At 34.9% G+C, this 17881-nt stretch overlaps 1 protein-coding gene across 3 annotated transcripts in view; it reads right to left on the bottom strand.

The window, feature by feature from the left end:
• Nucleotides 1–1080: 1080 nt before the first annotated feature.
• Nucleotides 1081–17881, bottom strand: part of LOC121411126 (galactosylceramide sulfotransferase-like) — a 40966-nt gene continuing 24165 nt past the window's right edge. For all 3 annotated transcript variants that reach the window (XM_041603656.1, XM_041603654.1, XM_041603655.1), the window contains exons 2-3: nt 15223–15363; nt 1081–2723 (exon numbers count right to left, since the gene is read on the bottom strand). In XM_041603656.1, coding sequence (XP_041459590.1) covers nt 1560–2723; nt 15223–15234 — 1176 coding nt within the window. In that variant the 5' untranslated portion in view covers nt 15235–15363 and the 3' untranslated portion in view covers nt 1081–1559. The remainder of the gene's footprint in view (nt 2724–15222; nt 15364–17881) is intronic.

The following is a 17881-nucleotide window of genomic DNA, read 5'->3' as shown; positions in this document are numbered from 1 at the left end:
AACAGGCATAAATATGCTTAATCTTTTCAACATCATTTGCATCTAAATTCAAATTAAGAAAATGTGTATCACATTTTAGTTTACCGTTATTGTCCAAAATATGATGCAGTCTATAAACCCCTTTATCGTATAGAATCTTATCAAATATACAACTCCCTTTATATCGAACAGATCACCACTTTCCCAAACTCTGTACTTCTAGTATGTCTTATATTTACCCACTCTTCTAATAAGTCCATGTAAAATTTGGAAGCTGTTACTTTCAATAAACCTGGTATATAGTCACATGAAAATAACAAATCTCCACCCAAATGTTTAGTGGCAAAATTAAAGTACCGTTTCCATTTCATATCTTCATCTTTATTTAAAAGTCTTTTAATCCACATTATTCGCTGTGCCTTTACCTGTACAGGGAAGTTTAACATCTTTAATCCTCCTTGCTTATAGTCTAAAAACATTGTATTCCTATTAATTTTGTCTTTCTTACCTTTCCATAAAAAATCAAAAGTTAATTTATCCAATGACTCATAAACCCACTTAGGAACAGGAGTAAGAGACGCTCGGAAGAGGACTTTAGAATAGATATGCACCTTCAATAGTTGAATTTTCCCCATGAGCGTTATATCTCTTAGCTTCCAAAAGTTCAACAGAGTTTTAATTTTGCTTAAGATTTCTTTGTAATTAAGATCTTCTTTCTTATGTTCATCTAAGGTGAAAAATACTCCTAAAACTTTAAGAAAATCCACGGTCTCGCCGAAGGAGAAGTCATAATGCAAATGTTGGCATGAACCTAATTTTAATACTTTAGTTTTGTCATTATTGATTTTTAATCCAGAAAGTTTTTCAAAATCTGCAAATAGAACTTTTAGCCTATCCACTTATCCACTGATTGTACATTACGAGCAAAAATTGTCATGTCATCTGCATAAAGAGCTAATTTAATTTCTTCATCTCCAAATTTAATTCCTTCAATCAGATTATCTTTTCGTAATTTATGAGCCATTACTTCAATACACAAAATAAAGAGGTAAGGACTAAGCGGATCCCCCTGCCTTACTCCCCCCCCCCTTTTTCAGAAACACTGAGTTATATCGATCAGGACAACACTCAGCCTCAAACGGGACGGACATATATATGCAAAGCTTAATTCTGAAATATCACCCATTTCCACCCCCTCCCGTCATGCCCATAGCCCACCTCTACTGAAATTAAAAAAGAAAATTAAAGAAAAATTAGCAAAGAAAGTGGAGGGGAAAGTAATACCTTTTTAGAAGTAGGGCACACAACAACCAGACAACAAAAGAGTTGTAAATAAATCTACCTAGATCGACATAATGAAGAGGGCACTGTGCATCAATTTAATTGGCATATTTTGTACTTGGTAATTTGGCACTATCGATTGAAAAGGTAACATTGTGCTTTGGAGCAGAATTCCCCCTCCCCCATTACAGCGTATTACGAAAGCAAGCGCTATGGATCATGAGTAAAAAATCTCGGGAAACTAATCTCAATTTTTTTTGTCCAACAGTATCTTGTTATCATTGCTTATGTAAAGAGGTTTACGATATAGTTTGAGAAGTGTTCATAGAAAATGCTGTCTGGTTCTGGCGGTCCAACATTATTTTTAAATAATGTGTGTGCGTTGCTACAAGTCTTTGGCAAATAGCTGATGAGTTTTGTGCCACAGGTACTTTCCTTATTTTGTTAGCTGTCATAGTAATATTGCACCATTTATTGTAATTGTCCAACATCTTCCGGAATACGACGAGATCCTTGTAAAAGTTTGGCCCAATATCATTTATCTTTTTCCACAGAGTTCTATTGAAATGGTCATACAAAATCATATCTGCTTTATTCCACCGCCTAATCTTCTCTTGCAGGTCTTCACTCATCAATCCACTTGAATTTGAAGGACGTTGATTCATCTTAACGTACAACAAGTCCTCAAACTCCCAACAGAGGAGACGTTTAAGTAGAATCAGCGACTCATCAACGTAGTCGGTGATTAGCACTAAATGTAACTTTTTATCAAGTTCTTTGATTAATTCTTCGACATGAGTCATATTTTCGTTGATGTCCCGTGAACTTCCAATTATATCAACCCACTGACCATTACGATGTATGCTCTTGAACTTTTTTCTCCAATATGTGTCTGGTTTCTTGAAAAAGTTATTGACATATTGAGATGGATTTTTTCCAGGTACTTTCATTGACTTATATCCTTTGAAGAAAAAGAATGCTGACTCCCATTGTCTGACTGGATTCCGAAGAATAGTGAAGAATCGTGGTTCTGGACTCATTACCTGTTTCAATTTATTCTCATTTGGTAAGAAAAATATATGGAATGTCATCAAGTTGTAGTTCTTGTAGTTTACGAAATCATTATTGGCGACCCCTAAGGGCGGCAATATCGTCTTGTTGTTGACCAGAATAGTGCGGAAATGTCCTCTTGTAGGATCCCGTTTGTTGGCAAGAAAGGATAAGTTGTGCCTCTCACCGTATCTGTTTAAAACAGTGCTGATGGTAGTGCTCCCTGTTTTATGTGTTTTAATGAACACCGCGCTTCTGACAGGATGGCACTTTCTTTGAGGAACGGGTTGAGGTTGTCGAACAGTTCTTCGGTGTTCTGTGGTCGTTCCCACTTCCTGAATTATGGCACGTCTGTATATATCCACCACGACACAAATATATACCAAGCCAATTAAAGAAAGTGCCGAAAATGCCTGTGGAGGGGATGAGAATAATAAAAAGATAATCAATGAGAGAGCGAAAGGATTAGAAGATCTGGGGATGTTTCATCAGGGGACCTGTTTGGTTTGATTTAAAATTCTTATGCGACAAATTCTATTTTATCATTAAGTAACCATGGGTTACCATGGTGACAATCATACATCAGCTCATCTAAGACAAGTGAAGTCCATAAAAATTTGTTAGATCTGCCGTGTTAGATGATGAATATTGGTCAAACGTACTACAATAATTGACGTTTGATTTATCTCTCTCAAATATAATTTTGAAAAACGGACTTAATTGAAAACAAATAAAATATTTTATTACGTTCTCACCGTCAAGTCTTATACATTGCTCTATTAATATGATATATATGTATATATATATATATATATACTACTTCCTTTTTGTCTCACCTGCGAAGCAAAGTGAGACTATAGGCGCCGCTTTTCCGACGGCGACGGCGGCGGCGGCGGCGGTGGCGGCGGCGACGGCGGCGTCAACATCAAATCTTAACCTGAGGTTAAGTTTTTGAAATGACGTCATAACTTAGAAAGTATATGAACCTAGTTAATAAAACTTGGCCATAAGGTTAATCAAGTATTACTGAACATCCTATCAGAGTTTCATGTCACATGACCAAGGTCAAAGGTCATTTAGGGTCAATGAACTTAGACCATGTTGGAGGAATCAACATCGAAATCTTAACCTGAGGTTAAGTTTTTGAAATGTCATCATAACTTAGAAAATATATGGACCTAGTTCATGAAACTTGGACATAAGGTTAATCAAGTATCACTGAACATCCTGCATGAGTTTCACATCACATGACCAAGGTCAAAGGTCATTTAGGGTCAATGAACTTTGGCCGAATTGGGGATATCTGTTGAATTCCCATCGTAACTTTGAAAGTTTATGGATCTGATTCATGAAACTTGGACATAATAGTAATCAAGCATCACTGAACATTTTGTGCAAGTTTCAGGTCTCATGATTAAGGTCAAAGGTCATTTAGGGTCAATGAACTTTGGCCGAATCGGGGGTATCTGTTGAATTACCATCATAACTTTGAAAGTTTATTGGTCTAGTTCATTAAACTTGGACATTAGAGTATTAAGTATCACTGAACATCCTGTGCGCGTTTCAGGTCACATGACCAAGGTCAAAGGTCAATGAACTTTGGCCGAATTGGGTGTATCTGTTGAATTACCATCATAACTTTGAAAGTTTATGGATCTGATTCATGAAACTTGTACATAAGAGTAATCAAGTATCACTGAACATCCTGTGCGAGTTTCAGGTCACATGATCAAGGTCAAAGGTCATGTAAGGTCAATGAACTTTGGCCATGTTGGGTTTTTTTGTTGAATAACCATCATATCTCTGTAAGTTTATTGGTCTAGTTCATAAAAAGTGGACATAAGAGTAACCATGTATCACTGAACATCTTGTGCGAGTTAGAGTAGTATTCAAAGTCAGCACTGCTGCTATATTGAACCGCGTGATGCAGGTGAGACGGCCAGAGGCATTCCACTTGTTTATATTAGGAGAGGGACATTTTATTGCAAGATATTATAAAAGAATGCCTAACATTGCACTAAGTATAAATTGACTATTGTTTGTCAATTTATTTTGTTTTCAATATTTTTTTTTCTAAGTCACCCAAAGTGATATAGAGTAGTATCATGTAATTATGTACACGTTTTATGTACTTTCATATGCCCATACATAACTTTGATGTGGGGATGTCCCAACAGTTTTAATTGTCATCTCAATATCATCCCCAACTGGTCGGGACGGATTTACGCCTCTGTCATTTTTATTTTTATTTTATCAAGCGGAATGAGCGGGCCTATGGCAAGCCCTTTTGATATTAATTATACAACCCAAATATTTTTTTCACTTCATGACATCACTTTGGGGTGAGCTAGAACACGACATATTCCACCTGAAAACTTTGTAAGTCAGCTCTAACTTTTTTCTTCTTTTTGCACATAGTTCATGTTTTCGTATTACCAATGATTATGTTTATGTGTTACCAAGACATGCACCATAATTTTACAAACACTTTGTAGACACTCGTTTCAGTATAAAGTGCGATAAACAAATTACAATATTAAATCATTACTGTTGATACTATTTTTAGTTTATACTATAGGGGGAAAAGGATCGTGGTAATAGGTTATTCATGACCATGATAACGTTCATACATTCGTTAAATTTGTGTACATTACCGGGTGTATGCTGAGGTGCTGCATGTTTTCCTAATTTTGTACATGTAGGTCTGAAATCGAAATTATAATATTGGAAAAGTCTCATAATTCATGAAGTTCATGTTTTCGTTCTTTGTTTTGTATGTTGCCATGTCACCCTATATGTCTGTATTTGTACAACAAAAATTACATACTCGTTCCACCCTCTTGACAAACACTCACCCTGCTTTCACAGGGTGATGAACGATAATTTTATATTTCATGGAAATTAATAGTATTATTTGATGCGCACTTGTGAAATGTGTTTCCGTTCTTTGATCACATTTCAATATAGATGTGTGCTAAATTACTGTTGGCTATTTGTATGATAATTTTGTAAGCACTATTTAATTAACTACCATGTTTCTAAAAAAAACTACTTCTAATAATATCAACAAACAGATATTTCATTAGATCAATAATGTGGATTAATACATGCTTAGATTAAAAAAAAAGTGAACATCTTTTGACGACACTTGTAACCTAATTAGCGCCACTGCACAGCTTATGATTGGTTTGCGACACGATTTTGGAACAACTCCAACTCGCCAAAGTTAATAGAAGTTTATGCTGGTATTGAAACATGGAATATCTTACCGTGTAATATTCTAAATCATTATACGAATTCCAAATCTGTGACTATGCTATCATCCTTATGAGAATAAAGGCGAATCTGATATTTACTCGTTATGACGTCATAGAAATCGTACGATTGGCTAGGATTTAAAATTACACGTACTTTGGCCTTTGTTCCAAATAAAGGATTGCAGTCATCCAAATTTGTTGTAATGGTATACTCTCAGTTAGTTTGAACCTCAAATAAAAAAAAATACCTATCATTCCTATTTTCAGACAATGAGCAAAATGCGATTCATTTATAAAAACTTGATTTCATGTATAAATTCAATGTGAAATATCATTTTTTACTTTTTGTTAATGATTGGAATCTGTTAAAAATAATTTCTATTTAAAAAAAAATAGAAATAAATAAAATATATACATAAAAAATATTTAAAAACATTTAAAAAAACATTTCAAAATTATTCAAAATGTTTTTTATGTCAGATTTTTTTTTAAATTTCAATAGATTTTTTTAAAAATAATATGCAGTTGATCAGAATATTAAAAAAAATAAAAGCAGTTCAAGGCTTTTATATATATACCTAAAACCAAATACGTATTTTGTGCATTTAAATTGGTACAATTGATTCAAATAAAATAAAGCATGAATTAAGAAATTAAGCTTAGAAACCTCTTAGATTGTCATTTTCTACCATTGTGCAAATTCCTATTTTCTTTCTATAGAAACGGGTGTGAAATGATTAGTAGATTGATATACTGAAGGTACAGTAAAAACCATTTTAAATTTTATAAGAAAATAACATTTCATTGATTTGAAAAGTGACTACGAATTTCTTCCGCTATATATATATATAGGGGCGGATCCAGCCTTTGCCAATAGGGGAGGACCGGATTTTTTTAGCCACATTTTCCCCGATCGGCCACTTGAAGTTGATTTTTGTTTCTTTCTTTCTAGTCCTAATAGTCACTTTAATTGTTTATTCTTATAATTCAACACAAATATATACTAATCTCATAAACCTTATTTAAATAATGTGAGCGCGAAGGCGACCTTCTTTTTTTATTTCATGTATTTTGTCCTAGAATTAAAACATTCTGGACAATGTTTGTGATCGTAAACGAGATGTGTATCCAATTAAATTAAATCTATTCATTTTTTCTTAATCATGAAAATGATGAGTAATTTGAAGTCTTCCTACATTAATAATGCGAGCGCAAAGCGCGAGCAGAAAACTTTGGATAGTTTGTGATCTGAAACTGGATAATGATTTAATTAGAGAACAAGCTTTCTACATTAATAATGCGAGCGCAAATGGAAACTATTTTTAATATACGTTTTGATCTGAACAAAAAAGGATATGTTAACGGCTGCTTGATCATATTTCAACTATCAAATAATGGGAGCGCGAAGCGCGAGGTGTAAATTTTGACTTTTTCACTTGTAGAATGGAAATTCTAAGCACGTTTTGTAATCGTGAAAAGGATTGATATATAACGAGCGCGAGCAGACAAATTAAAGATTTACACCTAAAAATGTGACACTCTATTCATGTTTTGTAAATCATGAAAATGATGAGCAATTTGAAATCGTCCTACATGTACTTCAATAATGCGAGCGCAAAGCGTGAGCAGAAAATTTCTGATAGTTTGTGATCTGAAACTGGATGATTTAAATAGAGAACAAACTACGTATCTGATCTCGACCTAGAATTTAGGTATTCTGGATAAAGCGAGCGCGAAGTGCGAGCTTAAAATATTTGATGTTCCGATCTGAAAAATGGTCGATATAAGTTTTGTATTTCAAGTACTTTGTAAGAAAATTGTGAGGTGGATATTTATCAGTTAAAAAAAAAGAGTTGATATGTTTCATTATCATTACTTTGAGTTTTGACATAGGACTGGGACATTCTATAAGCACATTATGTCATCATATGAAAATGATGACTATCTTCCTATTTCTCTTCCTACGCGAGAAATTAAACTTGTCGATATTCCATTAAAAAACGGGGACAATTTTATCATTAAATCAATTTCTATGCCTGACAGTAGACATTCAAAGCTCTTTTAAAATTGTGAATAAGATGTATGAGTTAATATCTTTTCAACAATCATGCGAGCGCAAATCGCGAGCCGAAATTTTTGATGAACTGTCATGAAACGGGGATTTAAATAGTTTGTTCTGGAATTAATATTGAGATATACATAAATCACTAATCAAAATGCGATCGTGCAGCTCTAGCTGATATACGCTTTTACAATGTGACCTGAATAGGGATAATTTGAGAACTTTATGGAATACCATACCTGAGAAATCTAAATTTGGCTCGAGCAGAAAATGTTAATATTCAGACCATAAAACATAACTTTTTACAGAGCACTTTTTAAAATCAATTTGTAAATCAAACAAAATAATGAAAGTTCGATGTCCGAGCTGAAATTTGTTTTTTATCTGGACTTCAAAATTTGATATTTGAAGCTCCATATTGAGCAAGATATGTTAATCACCTAAAAGGCAATGTATATATGCATGTATGTATTTTTTGTTAATTTTGCGATATAATTCGTCCTTCATGTAATTATCATATGTTTACTTCAAAACAGGTGCAATCGCTAACCGAACAATTCCTAACCGGATGCCGATCCTTCGACGACCGGAAACACTTTTTCCTCTCCACCAGATCAATTCATCGATTAAAAGTTGCATTTGCTATCGCCTGGACATATTAAAACTCCCATGTCATTTGCAATTTACTTTGTAGTATTTTTCAAGAGTTCCTACATGAACCAAAATAATATTACATCAGTGAATGTTTGAAAAGGATATTTGTGAATTGATTAAGCAGGTATCCCTTAAAAAAAATATGATTTACAAGATAAATTCTGTGATTTTTACATAAGAATATCTGCTAGTTATGAATAAATGATAATCAAAATGATAATAGTAATAAATTGACTCACCATTACATTATATGGATAACTGGTTATTATTAAAGGACTATAATATCCGCTATATACATGTATTCCATTGTATTGTATTTATCATTGTTATTAGTAGGCCTATATTTTGTATTTTATGTACTGATGAAGGGCTTTTGCCTGAAAGCTTGATGAAGACTGGTATTGACCTTGCTACGGCCCTCTCCATAAATCCACCCCAACATGAATTTGATTTGAATGAAACGCGGTGATTGATATAAGCATGACGCTGAAAATTTTATCAAAGCGATATAAAAGTTATAACAATTTCGATTTTTTTATTTTTTCACAACACGGTCATAGTCTCAACACAGTTACATGCAAATAAGAAAGTTGATGATATCACTCAATCATTATTTCGTTTTGATTTCATTATAAACAAATATAAGATATTTCAGTTATTTGCAGATTCAACAATAAGAAGACCCTTCAACGGACCACCATGCGGTTGTCACAATGACAATACCATATGTTAAAGGAGGAATCAAATTTTGTTTCACAATATAACGAGGAGAAAATGATATTTCATTTTTCATATACTAAAATACAAAAGAAAAAGTGAGCGGATGACATTACCGGTTCCCTGATCGATAAGAATGTTCGTATAACTATTTTGCAAATTAGGCATGAAACGTAAAATATCACATCTTTCTTATTATTCATGAGATTTCGGTGAAATTTTCAGCGTTAGGCTGTATCAAAAGCTGTCAGCTTCTCTACCGACAGTAATTATAATGTCCCAGTCTAAGGTCTAAATCTAAAAATAAAATTTCACCTCGCGCTTCGCGCTCACATCACAATTGGATCGATATCCTTTCCACAATTTTCCTTCATATTGGAAAGTGCTTAATATCTCCCTTTCTGGTCAGTATGTGAAAAATCTTGGATTGGTGTGATATATATTTTAGTCATGGATCATTGCGAACTGTCTTTAACATGTCTTTTGCATGCCATTATATTAAGAAGTTCAGCTCGCGCATGGATCCTCTAGTTAGATACGCATCTGGTTCATGATTACAAAAGCTCTTCAAATGTTCAATTTTCAGGTCTAAATACATGCATATGAAATATCCAAAGATTTGAACTTCGCGCTTTGCGCTCGCTTGGTATTTTGTTTATATCCAGGTCACATGAAATACCTTATCTTGTTTTAAGAATGAAAATTTCGTTAGGACGAACCCCTAAAAAAAAGGGGGAAAAAGGATTTGGGCGGCCGCGACGGGGAAAATGTGAATGAAAATATTTTCGCCCCTCCCCCTATTAATCAAAGCTGGAACTGCACCTGAGTATGACGAAATTGAATATGTGTGACTAGGAGAATGATGAACTCTAGCATGACGGTAATCGGTACCGATATTTGTCGGTAATCAGGGCCTCCACATCCCCCCGGAAAAGTCCTAGCGACGCCCCTGCACACACGCATAGGTGCATACCCACACATATACAGAGTGAGTCAGAAAAAATGTCCCACTTTGGTAAAGTTGAATTGTTTAAAATATGAATATTTAATCATTAGTTTCATGATATGTCTTGATAGAGGTATCCTCCAAGTACATTCAGGTACCATTTTCATTTGACCCCGTGCACGCATGACTGAACAGCGGACAATCTTTATAAGACTGTCAGATCTCACTTGCGCCAAGTTACAGGGTGGGGAATAAAACACTCTTTTGAACAAAGACAGTCCGACAGACTGAAACACACACAAACACACACACACACATGCACACGCACTGGCAGACCCACTCAAACATGCACACACAACCACACGCACACACACACTCACATCACACGCACGCACACACAGACAAACAAACACACAATTACTGCAAACGTCGGTGAATAAAAACACAAACAACTGCTGGGACACCGAACATCTGGGTAACGGCGGCGAAACCCTTGCAAAACAACTGCTACACTCTGAGTCCTTGCATACTCGGTGACCATAAATGACCTATGTTGTGGTGTGAATTGAGGACGAACCATGATTCTTGTACTTTTGCTACTGTAAAAAGAGTCTCAAGTGACTGCTGCCAAATCAGGCAAATTTGTTGCAAGTGCAACAAAAGCACAGACATCCATTGTAAATTTTCATTGTTAACCAACAAAAGACATAAGCAGCATATTGGATTTATGCGATGATGATGATGAAGATCAAGATCAAGATGATGACAATGAGGATGATGATGATGGTATGATGGTGGTAGTGAATGTGTTTTAAGGGGAAAGATTGTCGGGAATTGCCACTTAAAAATTCAGCCATGATCTTGCTAAAAATCAATGCTTAATCAGAAAAGAGAAAATTATGAACCAGTTATTACCATGTGTGTTTTGTGTGTTGATGTGTGTGTGTGTGTGTGTGTGAGAGAGCATGCCAGTCTGTCTGTCTGACTGTCTTTGTCTAAAGCACTGTTTTATTCATCACCACGTAACTTGGCGCAAGTGAGATCTGACAGTCTTCTAAAGATTGCCCGATGTTCAGTCATGCGTGCAAAGGATCAAATGAAAACGGTATCTGAATGTACTTGGAGGATACCTCTATCAAGACATATCATGAAACTAATGATTAAATATTCATATTTTAAACAATTCAACTTTACAAAAGTGGGACATTTTTTCTGACTCACTCTGTATAATAGGGGTGATGTACATTTTATAATGAGAATAAGAAGAGACCCTAGAGCAAGTTACCCTGTATGAATATAGAAAATCGGAGAAGAAAATCAACAGAAGTTTGCGAAAAAAATGGACAAATAATTAAATTATGAGCATTTTAATTTCGAAACCACTTAATATGGAGATCCTTCTATTGAGTCAAAGATTCGCGACGTCACACAACTGCCGCTATATCCTTTGTACACAGAAAATATGTTCCCAAAACCATCTATTTAACGTATCCTACCAATAGTACAAACACTTTGCTATGATATACCCTCTATTACAATGTCATCCCCTCCCATGAAACGAAAGAAATAAAAGTAATACTCTATGGAAAGACTTGATAAAAGTAGGTCCATAATAAAAGTGACAACTTCACTATAATGTGGAACACTACTTGGGGAGTTGTGACATGACGCATGTTGGTCGCATTGCCAATGGGAGGAGTGTCCACATAATTAGTGATCTAAACATTCAATGTTCTAGACTTTATTTGTTAATTTTTTTCCCCAAACTTTCATTCATTTGTTTCTTGGATTTTTTTCTATTTTCACACTGGATAACTTGTTTCCAAGGTTCCCATTCTCCTTTAAAGTTTGTGATACATGCATGGATTAGGGGATTTGTGGTATGTCGTAATAATGGGTATAATGAGACGATTAATTACGTTACACGGTATTCTGTGAATAATGCCATGTCAGTTGAAGTAAATGATTATATAAATAACGTTTACATTTACAAGAAAATGAGCTGAACTAATTATTTCTGAACCATAAATATGTCAAAACATATCTTGTACATAACAGTTCTTGGACCCAAGTTCCTATACAAAGTTATGTTGAGTGTTACATGATCTGTATTGGTGGAATTTTAGGGGAAATGGCAGAGGTAAAAATGGCAAAAGGTAAAAATGGCAGCGGTATAAATGGCAGCGGTAAAAATGGCAAAAGGTAGAAATGGCAGAAGTAAAAATGGAAAAGGTAGAAATGGCAGCGGTATAAATGGCAGCGGTAATAATGGCAGAGATAAAAATGGCTGACGAGGTATTGAGATATAAATGGCCAGTCTTAATCCCCATGCCAAAAATCCAAACGCCCCTCCATGTACAGTAGATTTAATAAGAAAAGTTTTGATAAGAAAAATAAGGATCATAATGTTGGACTAATGGAATGGGTCAAATTTTTACATGATTTTAAATCATACTGTTAATCTTCTGCACCAAATTGATAACACTTGAGTTGGTATTTCTATTTTTCCCGGACTTACATGCACGGCCTTTTTATGTCAAATCGCTCTTCTAATATTCAAATTTGAATTACACTCTGGATCCCAAGTATTGTACTTAATTCATTACAGGGGACGAAGTTTATTGTAAAAATAGCATAAAATAATAAGCTGAACTCATTGTTTCTGAATCATAAATATGTCAAAACATATCCTGTACATAACAGTTCTTGGACCCAAGTTCCTATACAAAGTTATGTTGAGTGTTACGTAAATGATCTGTATTGGTGGAATTTTAGGGGAATAAATTAGGGGAATAGGCCATTTCGTCGATAGGAGTCCATTCAAGGTCAATAAAGATGAGTGATATTTTAACCAGAAAGGCTCTGTCTTTTCCTTGTTGATGTAGCGTGTCATGATCTTTACCTCTGCCATTATTACCTCTGCCATTTTTCCTCTGCCATTATTACCTCTGCCATTTTTACCTTTGCCATTTTTACCTCTGCCAATTTTACCTCCTCCATTTTCACCTCTGCCATTTTTACCTCTGACATTTTCACCTCTGCCATTTTTACCTCTGACATTTTTTACCTCTGCCATTTATACCTCCTCCATTTTCACCTCTGCCATTTTTACCTCCTCCATTTTCACCTCTGCCATTTTTACCTCTGACATTTTTTACCTCTGCCATTTTTACCTCTGCCATTTTTACCTCTGCCATTTTTACCTCCTCCATTTTCACCTCTGCCATTTTTACCTCTGCCATTTATACCTCTGCCATTTTTACCTTTGTCAGTTTTACCTGGCACCTATAAATTAGTGAACAAATATCAGACGTCAGGAGATGGTTTATGGGTTTGCTATCGTAGGGCATAATTATGATCATGTCTAGATAAAATGGTACTATCTCGTTTGACGGATTTTTTTTACACGGAGTCTTTTCTTTACGAAAATGTAAAAGGATAAACGAAGGTGATGCAAGTACTTGGCATCTTCAGGCCTGTCCCATAAAAATAAAACGTAAAAGATTTATAGGCCTAGCATACAAATACATGCATGTTGGTAATGAAGTACTGATAAAATGCCGAAAATATATGTGGTACACCTTTATCCAGTTCACTGTTCCTTTGTTATCTACTTTTGTAAATTATTAATTTTAAATAATTTGATTACGATAACATTTGGTTGACACAGGAAGCCTGAAAAGACGCTTATCGCCTCCGTCATCGAAGGGATGTATATCCTTCGATTTAAGGGGAATTTAAAGGATTATAAAGATGAAAATAATGGGACATGTAGTACAAAGTATTCATTTTCAAGATGTGAATAAATGACAGAAAATCAAAGCCCCTTGAAATAAATCTCTAAAATGCAACCATCAAATCAAAATACTAAAGTAGATTTTACTCGGATGAAAAGATTGTGAAAATTATGTGGATAAGAAAATTATACTCATTTAATTAATTCAGCTTCTTGATTTGCTGTACGATCATGTTCATCCATGCCAGAATCGAGTGACACTAAAAGAATGGGCTTCCTTTCCAATTATATATATTTTTTTTCGGAAAAACACATTAAACTTAACATATTAATGTTTTGCACATTGCCCCTACAGTATTTGTTCAAACAGCAGGGAACTCGTTGTCTGTAGAGAATGAAATGCTGTTCCCGTTTTATAGCATTTGGATTGAAACCAGCGGGGCAAGCCGACTATTTCGATATTGAAAAAGACAAACTATCTTGGAAAATCGACACTTGTGACAAGTGCTAAAATAATGCCCATTTCAACTCAACATCGGACTCCTTGGCAAGCGTCATAAGTGTACCCTTCTAAACAAATTAATTTTTGGTTGAACATTGGATGCATATTTTAGTCTATTCTTTTCCCCACATTTTATTTCATTTTTTTTTCAGTTTTTTTTTAGTCCCTTGAAATTTCACTTCCAGGTGATACATGGCGTGCCATGTACCTCGCTCCAAATACACGCTTCTAGACAAAGTAAAATTAAGGATCCACCACACCTCTTGTTGTTGGAAGCCATTATTTATGAAAATGTGAATATTTTTTATTGTTTTGATTCTTTATTGATTTACAATGATTTATGATAATCATGATTGGTCATGTTTATTTAGGAATCAAGCCAAGTTTCATATCATTTAAGAAAACCTTAATTGTATTTGAAGTTATAAAATACAAAAAGATATTGATTGTGAGACAAATTTTGGCTCCTTCATTTGCATACTACTCACGATGTACATAATAACTGCCTTGTCAGCATGTGTTGTGACAATAATTTGCCATTTGATATTTCAGCGATCTACACCTTCTTGATTGATAATTCCCCTTTGATTCAGGACACAGTTTTGTTTGAACTTGACCTTCAAATAATAGTATAATGTCCATCTTACATGTCTTATGTAAGATTTCCAGCATGATAAATATTTCTAAGGGTAAGTAAACAAATCATACTGCTATGATCATAAGCGGACAGTAAAAATCTGTAGCAGACCCGGGGCCCGTCTTACAAAGAGCTACAATTGATCCAATCAATTGTAACTCTATGGAAATCCATCAGAGTCATAAAAAATTCTACAGGAAATTTGCACGTCTTTTTTGAACAAAGAGAAGCACAGTAATTTTTTAAGAATTAATGCATGAATATACATCATAGCGAGAAAATATTTTGAACAAACATGCATAATACATGTTGACGTTGCTGGCCATCCATAGTTGCGATTGATCCGATCAATCGCAACTCTTTGTAAGAAGGAGCCCCATGCATATCATGTATATAAATACCTTTTGGGCCATTATCAAAGTCCAATCAGCGCTCACTGATTCTGGCAAATATTTATCAGTCTAATAGTCTAATCCTCTTGAAATGTTCCTCTTGGTTTCAGGGATATCCCCCGTTGTGCATTGCAGTGCGTGCCTGTATAACTGAGAACGGAAAATGTAGACACTCATGTGAAAAAAAAATCCTTTTTTGCCATTACCTAAATCGAAATAAACATTATGATGTGATAATGATAATCATTTGAGAGACCCAGACGGGACCCAAAATGTATATGCCTAGCATTGTTTGTTGTTGTCTTTTAAAATCTTTTCCATGGTATATAGTATTTTGGGGTCCGGTCGGGGTCTTTAACATGAAATAAAACACATAGAGGAGAAAATAAAATGTAATTCAATTCAATGTTTTGTTCATAATTGATCTTTGTCTTGTGAAAGATCCTCTAACGATTGTTAATCCTAAACAAGATTTATAATTATTTCAATGTTAATTATTAAATCATTCATTTATTTATACAGGGCGCCGCCATATATGTTGCCTGGTATTTTGCCTTGCTCTGTGTTTCTGGGCGTTTTTTTTAATCTCTTTTGTGATGTTTTATTTGAATGCGTAATTTTTCTCATCACTTATCCTTTTAATTTTGGTTTGCTCTTCCAAAAGTAATACACCAACGGCGGCCGTACGGCGAGTAGAAAACAGCCGTTTTATTCATTTTTATTCTAACCACCTGTATCTCCTACAAACAAATGAAAGAATGACTGTTTTCGACTCACCATGCGGCCGGCGTAGGGGAAAAGTGACTGATGTATTAACGTGCCTTCGTGGCGCCGTCATACTTGAATGTGGAAATTAGCTGTAGTTGTTGTTGCCACGCTTTCATTAGTATTTATAATGTCATAATTATGGAAATGGCACCCGTGGGCAAACATTCTCTAAACATGCTAAACACGAACAACTGGACTTACATTCTGGCAAAGTTAAGTATTCAAGTCGGAAATGGGGTTTCCTGTGTACTATCAGAGAAAAATGTTTAATAAACTTTTTTGGTATTGCCTGAAGTGCCTATTTAATGAATCTTGATGGTCCCTTTGCCAATGCGTGTCCCATGGGTTTCAAATCCGCTAATTTGAAGGCCATCTAGGATTTTTTTTTCATTACAAATAAAAAATTTTCATATTTTTTTACCAAGGTGACGGGAAAATCTTAAGTGAATTTGCTTTTCACTATGATTTTGATAGTAAAACTTGATTGCAATCGTTTTATGGACAGTCGGGTGGTAGTATTTGTGTGAAAATGAGAATTTTTGCCCAAATTGCCATGTTTTTTTCTTCAAAATTTTGCATGTGCATTGTTATATACCTGTTCTATTATTAACATCGGCAACTGATGCATAATGTTAGCGATCGACACGATAGAGTTTTTATCAACGAATACATTTATATGCTTCATGACAGTTTAAAGTCTTTATTTGCTTAAACACAGTTAACACTAACGGCGATTGCCGAATCATTTCTATGTGATTTGAACATGCCAAGATGTATCGGAGACATAATAGAAGGAAGAAGAATATCATGCTACTAAACTAATGCTACTGTTCTGTTACCGAGTAGGCCTATCCAGGCTATGTATCACGTCAAGCCAAACTGATATTACAAGTGCTTCACATGTATGTTACAAAGTAAGCTGTGCATAGTCATAAAATCATGATAGATCTTGAAGCTACATGCAGGATCCCAGTCAAAACATCTGCAATCGGAACTGACAGGTCAAAATCATCTTCTGCGAAAGCTTTCAAGTCATGATAGATCATGGAGCTGCAAGATCCCGGCTCTCACGCCCAGGGGCGTCGATCCATTTTTCAGATTGGGGGGGCAAAATCATTAACGTTCGAAAGGCGCTGGATCGTACAAGACACCCACATACACACACACACACATATATATATATATATATATATATATATATATATATATATATATATAGATAGATAGATAGATATGACTCATGAGACACAGACACGTATCTCACCAACAAATTAATGCGAGCGCGAAGCGCGAGCTGATTTTTTTTTAGTATACTGGCAGGGAAAGCGCGCCTGTTTAGAACTGTTTGTAATAACTCATGAGGAGGATACATATCTCACTACACAGATAGTACGAGTACCGAGAGTGAGCTAAAATTTCTTTATATTCTGACCTGAAAGCTTGATATTCTAAGCATTTTTGGTACCAATGATTAAGATTGGTATCTAAAAGAAGAATAGATGCGAGCGCGAAGCGCGAGCTGAAAATTTTGATTTTTAGATTTGAAAAGAATGACAGTTTAATGGACGTTTTTGATAAAGAACAAGATATATATCCAAGAAAAGATGAATCAAATCAAAGCAGGAGTTCTTATGAGGCTTTAAAGTGAAAACGGGACATTTGCATTCACCTATTTAATCATGAGAAGTATGGGTTTTTGCTACAGAAATGATGCGAGCGCGAAGCGCGAGCTGAAAATTTTTATATTCCAATCAGAAAAGCGGGCATTTTGAGCACGATTTTAAATAAAGAATGAGTTGTGTATCTCATTTTCGCCGCTTGCTGAACCTTACAATCTTGTGTTTTTTTTGCCATATCCGGAATTATTGGGGGCGGGAAATGATATGTTTGCCCCCCCCCC

This window comes from Lytechinus variegatus, chromosome 3, assembly GCF_018143015.1.
Source record: "Lytechinus variegatus isolate NC3 chromosome 3, Lvar_3.0, whole genome shotgun sequence".
Lineage (NCBI taxonomy): Eukaryota > Metazoa > Echinodermata > Echinoidea > Temnopleuroida > Toxopneustidae > Lytechinus > Lytechinus variegatus.
The sequence above is the reverse complement of the archived record's forward strand: the minus strand, read 5'-3'. Positions and strand labels throughout refer to the sequence as shown.